The sequence below is a fragment of the Natator depressus genome, chromosome 14, assembly GCF_965152275.1.
Source record: "Natator depressus isolate rNatDep1 chromosome 14, rNatDep2.hap1, whole genome shotgun sequence".
NCBI classification, from domain to species: domain Eukaryota; kingdom Metazoa; phylum Chordata; order Testudines; family Cheloniidae; genus Natator; species Natator depressus.
Window position 1 is genome coordinate 6,712,308 of NC_134247.1, and position 13,595 is coordinate 6,725,902.

General features: G+C 45.5%; 1 protein-coding gene across 4 annotated transcripts in view; it reads left to right on the plus strand.

The window, feature by feature from the left end:
- Positions 1–13,595, plus strand: part of RGS9 (regulator of G protein signaling 9) — a 75,423-nt gene that overhangs the window by 24,812 nt on the left and 37,016 nt on the right. For all 4 annotated transcript variants that reach the window (XR_012641831.1, XM_074971150.1, XM_074971151.1 and 1 more), the window contains exons 6-12: positions 4,802–4,852; positions 5,013–5,119; positions 6,628–6,679; positions 7,649–7,707; positions 8,995–9,071; positions 11,283–11,364; positions 12,576–12,638. Coding sequence is in view for 3 of the 4 variants with exons in the window: in XM_074971150.1 (XP_074827251.1) it covers positions 4,802–4,852; positions 5,013–5,119; positions 6,628–6,679; positions 7,649–7,707; positions 8,995–9,071; positions 11,283–11,364; positions 12,576–12,638 (491 nt within the window). In the remaining variant the exon portion in view is untranslated. The remainder of the gene's footprint in view (positions 1–4,801; positions 4,853–5,012; positions 5,120–6,627; positions 6,680–7,648; positions 7,708–8,994; positions 9,072–11,282; positions 11,365–12,575; positions 12,639–13,595) is intronic.

The following is a 13,595-nucleotide window of genomic DNA, read 5'->3' on the forward strand; positions in this document are numbered from 1 at the left end:
ACTGAGAAGAGCTGAGCTCCATCCTCTTTGGAACCCCCCTTCAGGTAGTTGAAGGCTGCTGTCAAATCCCTCCTCACTCTAGGTAGATATGTTAAGTAACTTGCTAGAGGGCACGATGGGAATTGGTGTCAGGGCAGGGAGTAGCTGGCAGAACTTGGGAAGTTGTGACCATCAATCTTATTCTCAGACCATGCCTTCTATCCTTCTACACACTATGGGGCAGACCCTTTGTTTGCTTAAATAGGTGTAGCACAAAGTCAGTGAAGTGATATATAGCAGCAGAGGCTCCGGCCCTACATCTTCCAATAGCGCTATTACGATGTTTTAAGACAGCACTGTGGAGCTGGGAAGTTCTTGTCATACTGGAGATAACCAAGCGGCCCCATTACATTTGTGAAAATATGATGAAAGCAAATACGAATTGCGATGATGATGCATTATAAAGTACAACCGTGATTAAAAAATAATCCATGGTTAAATGATGGGAAGGGAAAACACCTCTGGGTGGCCATAGCCTGGTGGTTGCTGTCTGCTTTTACTCCGGTTCTGTAATTCCTGCACTAAGTGCCCTCTTCCATAAGGTCATAAATCCTGCCAGCTGAGGAAATCTGACTTCTGGTCTCCTGCACTCTAATCACTGTTGTTTCCTGGGCTGTGATATTTGTAGTGCTGCCTGGATTGCATATCCATTGACTGAATACTGAGTGTTTCCAAACAGATCAACGTATAGATAGTGCGGGGGCCTAGAGTGTGTGGTATAAATGGGCACAACTCCACTGAAGGCAATGCAGAGAACTTGGCTCTTTGTGTTCAGGAAACTACGTAGGTGCAAGCCAAATCCCTAAAAATCCCTAAATCCCTAAAAAATTTCTTTGCAGGGGGCAGATAGTCCCCATGTTTAATTTGCTTCTTTTAGGGAGAGCACTTACAGTCAGAGCTCTCTAGGTATGAGTGACAGAATAATCTTTTAATTTGATCTATTTAAGGAAGCAGTCAGTGGGATAAAAGCTCCAGGCTCCTAGTGCAAGGCTAAGTAATCAGTATAATGTCAGGAAAGGTCAACACTTCAATCTGCAACTGTAGGTGACATTTGAAGGGAAAGGTTAGTAATTGATCAGGGACTGAATGCAATTTAGCCTGGCCTTGTTTAAATGGCGAGAGCTTCACAGTTTTGTTTGCTCCTCAGAAGATAATGAAAAGGCTCTAGTGGAGGCTGATGGCTGACGTTGTGTAAGCCAGGTCACTGGGGTTTAAATGATTCCCAGACCGCATGTGGCCCCTCTGTGCAGAGGTGATTTCACCCCCCTGTGAGGTTTTAAAACCGAAATACCTAACACAGCCACCCTGACCCATCACATGCCCCTATAACCACCTCCTCACCAACTTCCTTTTGGGCACATTTTCTTCTAGGGAGGAGGGATTCTTCTTGTAAATATTGGAGCCCTGAAGATCCCTCTCCCCCATTTCTTTCCTTAATACCCCACACCTCTGAGGTCCCTGTTACAGCCACCAGCCTCCTGGCCCAGGATGACTGAACTGGGTCCTCTTCAAGGTCCATCACTACCACTCCCTGACCATCATGATAAGAGAGCAGCGGTGCTCATGTTGTCATCCAATGCTGTTAGAGGGTAGTTCCGTTTCCATGACCCATTCCATATTTGGCTTTGCATAGGATTGGCTACTTCGTGTCAGTCCAGATGGCATTTTTTGTGATGGAGGTGTCTGGACAGAGGCCCACAAAACTCATGTCACATAGCCAGCAGATGGTAACAAGTCTTAGATTTGAACCTACAATGACCTAAAAATGAGGGGCTCTGTATTAGTCCTGGTTGATGGTTTTTAATCAAAATATATTGTTGACAAAAATAGCTTTTTGACCAAAGTGAAAGTTTTAAAATTTAATTTTGGCTGAAATTTTTCAATTTTTTAAAATTTTGTCTAAAAAAAATGGAAACTGAAAATATTTTGATAACCAAAATATTACAGTTTTTAACATTTTCCTTTTTTGGTTCAGTTTTCAGGAAAAACTTCTGGCTTTTGGTTTTTAAAACCCAAACATTTAAATTAAAAAAAATGGTTTAAAGAAACTGAAAACATTTTTAGTTTTTAAAAAACATTTTCAGTGAAAATATTCTGTTTCTGAAAATCAAAAATTCTCATGGAAAATTTTGCAAAACAGATTTTTGTTTCCTAAAACTTCCTGTAGAAAGACATTTTTTAACCAGCTCTATTCTGTTTCCCATTACCAATTCCCCAAGACTTCTACCTCCTCTGCCTACTGAATGTATTTCTATTCAAACAATAAATCCCTTTTCAAGCTGGATTCATGAACACTTTTTATATCACTGAGTTATACATTTTCAGCCTTTGAAACCTGAATTGTTTCTTTATGCTTCAATTTAATTTGCGAGTAAGGATTCTAATTGAGTTGTGTGATTCCTGATGAGCATTCCCTTCCTTTTCATGCTGGCAATAAAAAGTTCCCTATGAGTTCACCTTTACAAAGAACACATCCACTTCACATTTCCAATTACGCTGAGTTTTGATGTGGAGTCTCACTAGCAACACTGAAAATTGTTCGTCTTTATAAAAGATTTTGTTTGGTTATTGCAGAAAGATATGAATTAAAAACTAGCAGAAATATGAATTTTAAAATGAAGGCATTTGTAGATATCTAAAGGCACAATAGCAGCAGCTAAAAGATGTTTAAAAATACCCTGTGCAGGGACTGGCTGGGTGTCTCACATAATGGGCAATTACTATTATTTGTTGTTTGTATTGCCATAGCGCCTAGGAGCTCTAGTCATGGACAGGACCCCCATTGTGTTAGGTGCTGTACAAACACAGAACAAAAGAGACAGCCCCTGCCCCAGAGAGCTTGCAATCTAAGTAGTGATAATACTTTGCCCTTCCATTGTGCTTCTATCTCAGGATCTCAAAGCACTTTGCAGACATTAGGCTGAACTTCATCCTCCCTCTAAGGAAAGGACTATGCGTCAAGTCCCACTTGAGCCCAGACATGGCCTGTGCATGTCAAAGCAGTCTAGGAGCAAGGCCTCCCAAACAGCAAGCCCCTTGCTAGTCTAGCAGTGAATTGAAATTCAGCTGAAAATGACCACCCGGGCAAGTCAACTCCACGACAGAAAATAAACAGTTCATTGCCCGCTTCAGCTGAAGGTGCAGTCAGATTGCTAGGCCCTGACTCAGGCCTGGGAGCTTTGGGTTAGAACCAGGGAGCTCCTCTTCTGCCCCGAATTCAACCAACACCCACCCGGTGAAGAAGCAGGCAAGCCTTCTTATCTCGCGTGATGGGTCCGGATTGGCTGCTGCCTCTGTCTCTCCCGTCTAGCCGCTGGGGAGGGGATCACGTCTTGTTGGTTGTGCTGGTACTAGAGCCTGAGTGGCATCTCTAGGCAGTGCTTGGAGGACTAAACTCACTGCCCCTCTTTCCCAAGTGACGTTCTTCCATTGGGCGGGTGCGTCACAGTGGCGATGCCTTCATCGGGGTAGAGGAGGCCTGGTACGCTCTGTCATAATGCACCATTTAGGGTTTAAGTGGGACTTTACTGTGCTTGCCTTTTGTTGGCCTTCTGCACTGGGGTGAATTTCACCGCTCCGTGAATGAAGGAAACTGGTGCGTATTGGTCATGTACACATGGAGCAACTATGCCACAGGGAGATTAGGGGCCTCATGTTCCTCTCTGCATACATGAGCAGAAAAGGCTAGACCTACAGAAGGCTGTGGGTATTTTGCCTCTGTGGCATGCTCTCCCTTGGGTGAAATTCATTCCTATTCAGAGGCCCAGCGCAAGAGGCCTATGGATCGCTGAAGTCCCACTAAATCTTTATTTTGAGGGCTTAAATAGTGCATAGCCCTGGCGTCATCCCTTTTCAGAGGGGTGGCTCTTACCCCACTTGCAGCAGGGGTGGCAGAAGGTTCCTAACAGTGGGGGGGCCACCGGTGCCTGAACTGTGGTCCCAGCCCTTGTTCTGCCCCTTCCCCCTGAACCTCTGCCCCTTCCTTTCCCCCGAGACCCTGTACCCACACAGCCTCTTCTCCCTAAGACCCCACTCCCTTCCCCCCATCACTTGTCCTTTGGGACGATTAAAAGTGGGGGGCCATGGCCCTCTGGCCCCCCCTGTTCTGGTGCCCCTGACTTGCAACAGCCCCTCTTTGGTGGCTTCATGAGTTTCCATCTCTGCGGGGGCTGTAGGAGCGTAGAGCAGAGGAGATACAGTCACTGGGCTCCTCTGCACTAGTCTCTTCCGCTGCCCCAAGCATGGCAAATTTACTTTCCAGTGGCGCTGTGCTCACATCATTTCAGAGTGTGCTGTGCTTTCCAGTTAGCTGTGAGGTCCTTCCGAGTTAGTTGCGTGACACAGGAAATGCTGAGAAGCCAATGGGTGAGACCTGTCTGACAAGGGGGAAACATCAGATCAAGTACCATCATCCAGGGACAGTGTGATAACTGAGAAGGGCCTGCTGTAGTCTGGAGGATCCCTTTTTACTGCATGGGTTTGACTATACGTTTACTGCCCGACCAAGAGCTGGACTGGCAATTAGCCAGAAGCCTGTGGGTCACACCTGCTTTGAATAAATGGGAGTGCAGTGTAGTTGCCTTAATTTTTAATATGTGCGGGTTGCCTGGCTTAAAATAGGGCTTGGCATGCTGGGACCTATAGTCCTCACAGGCTCCATCTCCATACTGGACATAATGAGTGTAGTGGTCCCCATTGCAGGACTCTGTGGGCTGTACACCACTTCCGATTTATAGTGTCTGGTATTTTCTTTGCCTTGTAGGTAGTGATATACTGCAGTGGATTATCCAGCATCTGAAAATCACTGAGGAAGGTAGGAGTGTAACCATCTAATGCTTTTATAGCTTTGAATCGTGAGACTATAATTAATTGTTAGATGCAACCTAAATTCTTTTCTCTTGGGTAGTGGGTTGCTTCTGAATTCTGCTGCAGTCTCTTTGTATCATCAATATATCTGACTTCTCTTTTTTTAGAGGCACTCAACTTGGGGAATCTAATTGTCAAGTATGGATACATCTACCCTCTGCAGGAGCCGAAAAACCTCACCCTCAAAACAGATAGCAGCCTCTACAGATTTCAGGCAAGTTATATCTTAGACACAGAACACAGGCTGGACATAATGTACCCTACATCTTGGCTTAGAATCGGAGGCTTCTGTGCTTCTGTTTAATTAAATTACTTTTCCTTGTAGCTTCGAAATGCCAGTGGTTCCTTCTGAATGTATTTTCCCTTGCAGCTTGTACACTAGCAAATAAAATCAGTGGAACAATTTCAGGAGACAGTATAATGAGCAAATAGAATACACTGTAGTAACAGGATGTGATAAGCAATTGGGATCATGGTTCATGGCTGGAATTGCCTCCACATGCAATGAAAGATTAGGGCAGAGGTGGGCAAACTACAGCCCGTGGGCCATGTCTGGCCCGCAGGACTGTCCTGCCTGGCCCTTGAGCGCTCGGCCGGGGAGACTAGCCCCCGGCCCCTCCCTTGCTGCTCCACCTCCCCCGCAGCCTCAGCTTGCCGTGCCACCCCCGCTCTGGGCGGCGGGGCTGCGAGCTCCTGCCGGGCAGCGCAGCGGCATGGTTGGCTCCGGCCGGGCGGCGGGGCTGCCATTCCTGCTGCTCTGAGCGGCATGGTAAGGGGGCGGGGAGCGGAGGGGTTGGATAAGGGGCAGAAGATCCCGGGGGGCAGTCAGGGGACAGGGAGCAGGGGGCGGTTGGATGGGGCGGAGGTTCTGGGGGGAGGCGGTCAGGGGATGGGGAACAGGGGGGGTTGGATAGGTGTGGGAGTTCTGGGGGGCTTGTCAGGGGGTGGGGGTGTGGATAGGGCTCGGGACAGTCAGGGGACAGGGAGCGGGGGGGGGGGGGTTGGATGGGTGGAGGGTTTTGAGGGGGGCAGTCGGGGCAGGAAGTGAGAGGGGGCAGATAGGGGGTGGGGGCCAGGCTGTTTGAGGAAGCACAACCTTCCCTACCTGGCCTTCCATACAGTTTTGGAACCCCGATGTGGCCCTCAGGCCAAAAAGTTTGCCCACCCCTGGAATAGGGCACTATCATATAGTTTTCAAATGAGGTTATTAATACCAGTCGTCTGGTTCCCTTCATGTTCCCCAATCCATGCTCCAACATCTTTACAATATCAAGGAGAACATTGCAATGATAAGCATGTACTTTGCTGTTCTGAAAGCTTGCATGGTTTTGAAAGTCTCACCTTGTTAACAATAACTGATTGTCAAAGCAGAGGAAGTGGTTATGTAATTGACTCCATTAAACCTGATTTAATAACAACAACAAAAATAACCTTATCTTATCCTCCTAACTGCTTATGCTGAGCTAAGAAGATGGATATTTTGTGGGTGTGTTGATTCAGCCCTTTAAATGGTAGAACTATGGAAAATGATAAGCTTCTTTTTGTAGCATATTTGCAAAGCAGGTGACTCCCTCCTCCTTCTGTTTACCCAAAAATACAACAGTACAATATGATACCAACAGTACAATATGATACCAACAAATGTAATGATTGTAAAGAGCCAGATGCAGCTGATGGTGGCTACATGAAAACTGAGGTCTTGTTTTTGGCTTCTTTCTGCAGACACCCTATTTCTGGCCCACCCAGCAGTGGGCAGCAGATGATACCGACTATGGTAAGTGTTAACATTATAGCTTTTCTGTGAAAGCTGAATGGAGCGTGAGGATGTACAGCACACTCCCATATAATCAGGTGGATGCTGATGATACTCTTGAGTGCTTTCTCCAGGTGCTGCTGTTCTGGCTATGTAGGGCTACTTACGAAGACTGGGCTGATCATCTTGGTTTATTATTATAGGGCTGCTCATGGGCTTTAGAGTACACACTGCTTTGTTCATTGCAGGGTTGCTCCTGACGTCTGGGTCATCAGCTTTTATTTACCTGATACTTTTGTACCTTCATAGAATATCAGGATTGGAAGGGACCTCAGGAGGTCATCTAGTCCAACCCCCTGCTCAAAGCAGGACCAATCCTCAATTTTTGCCCCAAATCCCTAAATGGCCCCCTCAAGGATTGAACTCACAACCCTGGGTTTAGCAGGCCAGTGCTCAAACCACTGAGCTATCCTATATATTTGTCCTGAAATCCGAAGGCCTCGCCTTCTGAAAATAACCCAGTTTGGTTTTAAACATTAAAAGAATATATTTTTAAAAGCTTTAGAACAAAAACAAAAAAAAATTGCCCCCAAATTGGGAAAAAAAACCTTCCTAACCTTTTAAGAGTTTGATCCAGTGCCCATTGAAGACAAATTGAAACCCTTCCATTGACTCCAATGTACTTTGGCCCAGACCTTCAGGAAGGCACAATTTGTTGGCCTATAACTGCATAATCAACCACATCAAGCTCGAGAGTGAGGGAGGATAGCCATTCTTGCACTTCTGTATCGACGCATGGAGGATCCTTGACAGAATGCAGCCACTAAGGACGTCTTCCTTGAGTGGGCTTCTGTGAGATTGGAGCTTGTGTCTGGGAAAGATGTCACAATGGACAGTGGTCCACTCCTTTGTCATGGGGTCAGTGTGCCAATTATTGGGACTAGCTTTATTGATCTGCCCAGTGACTGAACCTTTTTGCTTTTCTCCCAGCAATCTACCTAGCCAAGAAAAATATTAAGAGGAAAGGGATTCTGGAAGAGTATGAAAAGGTAGGAAGACGTTCTGTTGTTTGTGCCTTTGCCAGCTCCGAGGCTGCTTTAGCTTGAGCCAGCTGCTCTTGAGATTGGAGGGTGGAAAGTGACAAAAAGCCTTCAAGGCACTCCCCACTTTGTTTGCACCAAGCCCCAGGGGCACCTTTGTCTTGTGAAATAGCTGCTGATGTACAAAAGTGTTTAAACTAAATGATCATATTAGTAGGGCCGTTACCCTCTCCAGAATCCTGGAATGAAGTATTCAGAGTGAACGGAGTTCATAGTAATTCATTTCAGAACCACCCATTTTTTCTAGCTCAAATTGCGAGCCTATCCCTTGTTTAGTTCAGAGAGGAGGGCATGTTTTTTATCATGTTCTGCATGTTGAGAACCAAAAGCTCTGAACTGAATGATATTGTTGTCACAGTTTCAGAGCAATTGCACCTGTATTCACCCTCTTTGGTTCACCACTTTAGACTTCTGGCTCCCAGCTGTCTCCTCTCTTGGGCAGAGACCCACATCTCCCTCCCTCCTGACTGGGGATTTTAAGGCTGCATAGGTCCCTGCCTACACTGTGATATCCCCAGCAAGCCAGACTGTCTAAAAGGCCTGTGCCTGCGTTTTGCTTCCTGTCCGAGGGGTATGACCCTATGACCCGTGTATTGCCTGCAGCTATAAGTCACCACCCAGCTCCTTCTGAGCAAGCACATTTAAGCATTACAGAGAAAACATACTAAAATAATTTTTAAAAACCCTATAGGCATGCTAGAAGGCTTACCAGAGATCACCCCCTGATTCAAGTCTTTGGCTCTGGTAGGTTTTAGTCCTTCCAAACATACAGCTGTTTTCCCTGTGGTTACAAATTCATCCATCTTTGACCCAAAATGAGACCCCAAGTCTGCACAGAACAGCCATTTTTTTTATTCAACTTGGACCTTTGATCTTGGCCTTCTGTAACAGGTAATCAGCAGACAATGGCCTTCTCTTCAGGGCACAGCTTCAGAAGGCTGGTTTTTGCATAACCAGAGCTGGGGAATTCACATTAACTTCTCCCTTGGGATTCCCCAGGAAATACACTTCACTCTAATTGTCCCAGAAGCCCATACTTGTCTGCTACATTTTCTGTATAGTCTTTTGAACTCCCAGGTCTCACATCTGTCACATCTGTCCTCTAGAGAGGTTACATACAATCCTGGCCTGCAATAATACATAAACTTAGTCTTCCAATCATATTGCAGGAAATTGCCAGGTCTGTCACAATTGTTCATAATTTTGTACTAACAGGTTTGTTTTTTTTAATTTCAGGAACATTACAATTTGTTAAATAAAAAAATAAACTACAAATGGGATTTTGTTGTTATGCAGGCCAAAGAGCAGTATAGGTGAGCTCTCTCCAGTTCTGTTACCTGCTTCTTTATTTGGGGGCATGAGGGACTATGGGGTGTTGACTTGATGTGCAATCAAATAATAGAGTTAAATTAAAAATATTAAATTACAATTTTACAGCAGCTTATTAACAATCCCTTGGGAACGTGAAGGGGAAAACTGTTTCCATATGAACTGTATTCCTCCACACACGACCTGCTATTCGTTTGACACTTAACAACTGAGAAATTTTAGCCCAAGTTTTCAAGGGAGTGGGCAGCGGCCTACACAAATTCACACTCTCCCATTGCACCTGCATTTGCTCTTGTAAACAAGCATAACTAAATTTGCTTATACACAATGTGGAGTTGCAGTGTGGTTTACATATGCAAAGAAGCACATGTGTGGATGTGCATATACCCTCCTTGCGTGTACAAATACCTCTTTGCAAATGCTTCATTGCACATGCAAAAGTAGGTTTTTGCCCTTACATCTGTTACAACTTCTGTTGAAAATGAGGGGCCTGATCCTGCCGCACAAAAGACCTTACTCAGGCAAAGCTTCCAGCAACTTCAGTACCAGTTTTGCTGGAGTAGGGATTTCCAAATCAGGCCCTTGACCCTTTGGAGTTGTAAAAGGTTCTCTTTGAATCACCATCTGAGTGGCCTGGCTGACAGCCAGCATGAGGTCTGTGGTGCCATCTTCTCTGTTGTATGTGCTCAGCACCTTTGAACTTTGAATCAGACCACTTTTATTTAGGGGCTTAACCCTGGATTCCTGTCTCAACCTTTCGGCATCCAGGCCCTTGCATATAATATGTTGCGCTGGTACCCCAGCACCGCATTACAATTGCATCAGGCAAGTCAGAACAGAATGTATTAGATTGCCTCATAGAAACATGCCATCAATTCCTGTTTGTTGCTGCAAATTAACACTGTTTGGTACAGATCTGGTTCACGCTAAGGGGATGTCGACACTGCAGTCCCAGCGTGTGATTGCAGCTGATGGAGACATACCCGAGCTTGCTTTAATCTTGCTAGTTAGGGTGCTGGAGCAGTCGAGCTCTGGGGCAGTGTTGACTTCAGCGCGGTCTAGTCACCCTGGTAATTACCCAGGTTCCGGGCGGGCTTGTAGAGCCCATGCTGAAACGCATGCTACTGTGGCATCACTGCTCCAAGACCCGAGCTAGCTAGATTTAAGGTGGGGGAGGGATAGCTCAGTGGTTTGAGCCTACTAAACCCAGGGTTGTGAGTTCAATCCTTGAGGGGGCCATTTAGGGATCTGGGGCAAAAAAAATTGGGGATTGGTCCTGCTTTGAGCAGGGGGTTGGACTAGATGACCTCCTGAGGTCCCTTCCAACCCTGATATTCTATGATTCCATGAAGCTAGCTCGGACAGTCACACTCCATGATTGCAGTGTGAATATAGCCTAAGAGATCCAAAGTGCGGTTTTTAAAGCCAACACTGATCCTCCCAACATCTCTGTGAAATTTCACATGGGGCAACTGAAACAGTGATGGGGAAGTGACTTGTTCATCGCTATGCAGCTAATGCATTGGGAACCAGCACCCCAAGTCAGAGGTCAGAGGTTTAGACCTAGGACTGCCTAGCTTCCAGGCCTAATGTTACTTCTGTGTACGGTAGTTCCCATCAAAACCACCCGTTCCCCAAACAAATGGGTGTCGGAGACATCACAGTTATCTCCCTCTCGGTAAACAGCAGACACTGTATGCACCTGAAATGTTACAGGGAATAGACATACATGAGGTGTCAGAATTGAGTGCAGGTAAAAGGGAGGAATTCTAACAAATTGTTGTCAGGCCAAACAGAAGAGGATACATCTAATCTCAGCTGAGCTCAGGAAGAGGTTGATTACTCAAAAGCGAGCACCCCTCCTTTATATCAGTGGGGTTCAACCAATAATCAGTTGTAAGTTAGGACAGCGTGACGTGCAGTCAGGAAAGAGCAAGTTCAGTTGTGGCCTGAAGAAGCAACACACACTCAAACCTGAATTTAGCCTTGTGAGCCTGTAGGTCAGGAGGCTGAGGAAAGATCAGAACAGCATCATGTTCTTGCTCTTGCTAGTTTTAACGGAAAACAGTGCAAATTCCTTCGGTGCTGTTCCCATCAGCTGCAGCTGTGGCTAACATACAAGAAAATGTCATCAAAAGGGAGAAATAACCCACATGTTCTTCTGATGGGATTCAAACCTATTCTTTGCTTTGCAGGACAGGAAAGGAACGGAAAAAGGCAGACAGGTACGCGCTGGATTGTCAGGAGAAAGCCTATTGGCTAGTGCATCGAGCACCTGTAAGTAGAATACCGTCCTCCACAGCTGTAAAGTCTATATTGGAGGTATAGGGTCCAGAGAGCTCAGCCAGGAGCAACTTACTGCACCTTTAAGAAGGCAACTTTGGGGGCACTGCCTCCAAGGTTGTGCTTGGCCAGCTGCCAGAGATGCAGAGGGGCATTTAGATGCAAAAAAGAGACTTTAATCCACTCTGCCTACCAAATTCCCGAACCCCTGAGATTTGCTTTTTAAAGATGAAGTAAGGAACCACTCACCACATCATCCATGCTGCGAACAGGGAATCCTAACTGTCTTTGCCCCTGGGGGGCTGTTATTTTGGAGGCACATGTCACCAGGGTGTTTCCTGAGTGAAGCCAGGCTGGTCCCAGTGTGCTGTCAGACTCTGACATGTACCCAGGAGCTACACTCCCTCATCCCAGTCATAATCAAAGAGCCATCTTAATGGTGTATACTGAGTAAGTGGCCTGTTGAGAACCCAGCTATTAACATACAGGGGTGCGTCAAGCCTGAGGCAAATGTCAGCCTGTAATTAGAGCTTTGCTCACAGATAAAGTGGTTGGTGGGAGACTCTTTGCACCACTCAAATACTTTGGCCCCAGTTCATCCCCGATGAACCAGGGCTGAATTTGGTTCTTTTAGACTTAGACTAAGTACTTCTTTTCCTGGTCTGTTTCTCCATTTTCCCCATAAGAGCTCACTACCGAGATCTAATTATTAACTATTATCTAACTATGGTGGAGCTCAGGTAACTAATCAAAAGTCACTTGTGCCCAAGGCAGACATCACAGTGGTACCATCCTATCCCTTCTCATTGCCTGTATCAAGGTTTGTCTCCTCTATATAGATTATTGCTGGATTGAGCATGGTTTTCCCTATATATGTGCCCCTTGTGTCACCCTTGCTCTCCAATGACTGGATGTCTCTGGATCTCTCCTGTTAAATCTCTCCTGGATTGTCTCCTGGTGTCACCTTTGCTTGGATGCTTCTTGGTTATCCCTTCTATAGCTGTCTCTTGCTCTGTTGAGTGTCCCAAATACATTCCCATGCACTCCCAGCCAAGCCCTACGGCCATCACAGGGAAGATCAATCAATGTTTTACATTTTTCCACCAACTGGAGGAATTATTCATTAACAGCAGATTTCTTCATGTAACTTAAGATGGTTTTGAAAAAGCAGACACAACTGTATTGTTGTTTCTTATTTCTAACAGCCGGGCATGCAAGACATCCTAGACTATGGACTAGACCGAGTAACCGATCCAAATGAAAATAAGGTAAACTAGGTAAGGCTGCTTGATTTCAAACTTACTGATCATACGAGGACATAGACAGCAGGTAGATCTACATTACGCTCAGAGGGTATATCTATGTGCTGCAATCAGAGGTGTGGACTGCACCTCTGCAGTATGTGTAGACATACTTGAACTAGCATTGATCTAGGTTGTTCAAATTACAATAGCGGTGAAGCCATGGTAGCACGGGCTAGTTGCCCGAGTACATACCCATCCAGTCCAGTCCATGTTGCTGCAGCTTCACTGCTATTAATACTCAAGGTAACTGTATCAAAGATACCTTGGGCATACGTACTCTGGCTGCAGTCACATCTCTGATTGCAGTGCAGACCTACTCATTGTGTGTGAGTGGCGCTCCATGAATCTCCAGTGTTGCATAGCAACTGTCTGAATGAGCCATATCAAGCCAAATAGCAACTGATAGGTATGTAGAAATATGCCAGAACCAGAACTGTGAAGTCAAACCCATTTGATTTTCACTTCTGCTGAGCGCAGTGGAGTTTCTCTGGATTTGTGCTGGTATGGTGTGAGAGAGAACTGAATTTGGCCCTAGGAATAGAATCTGGCAGCTTCACTTCGCTTATCAATTTTTCAGTGGTTTCTTGCCACATTAGTTAAATCAAACAGAGTAGTGCTATTGATCTGAGAATGTAAATAATGTAAGTGACTAGCCCTGGCGTAGACTTGTCTATAGCACTGGTTCTCAAGCAGGACTATGAGTACCCCTGGGGGGTACGTCATCCTCTAGATATTTGCCTAGTTTTACAACAGGCTACATATAAAGCACTAGTGAAGTCAGGACAAACTAAAATTTCATACCATGACTTGTTTATACTGCTCTATATACTATACAGTGAAACGTAACTACAATATTTATATTCCAATTGGTTTATTTTATAATGATATCATAAAAATGAGAAAGTAAGCAGTTTTGTCAGT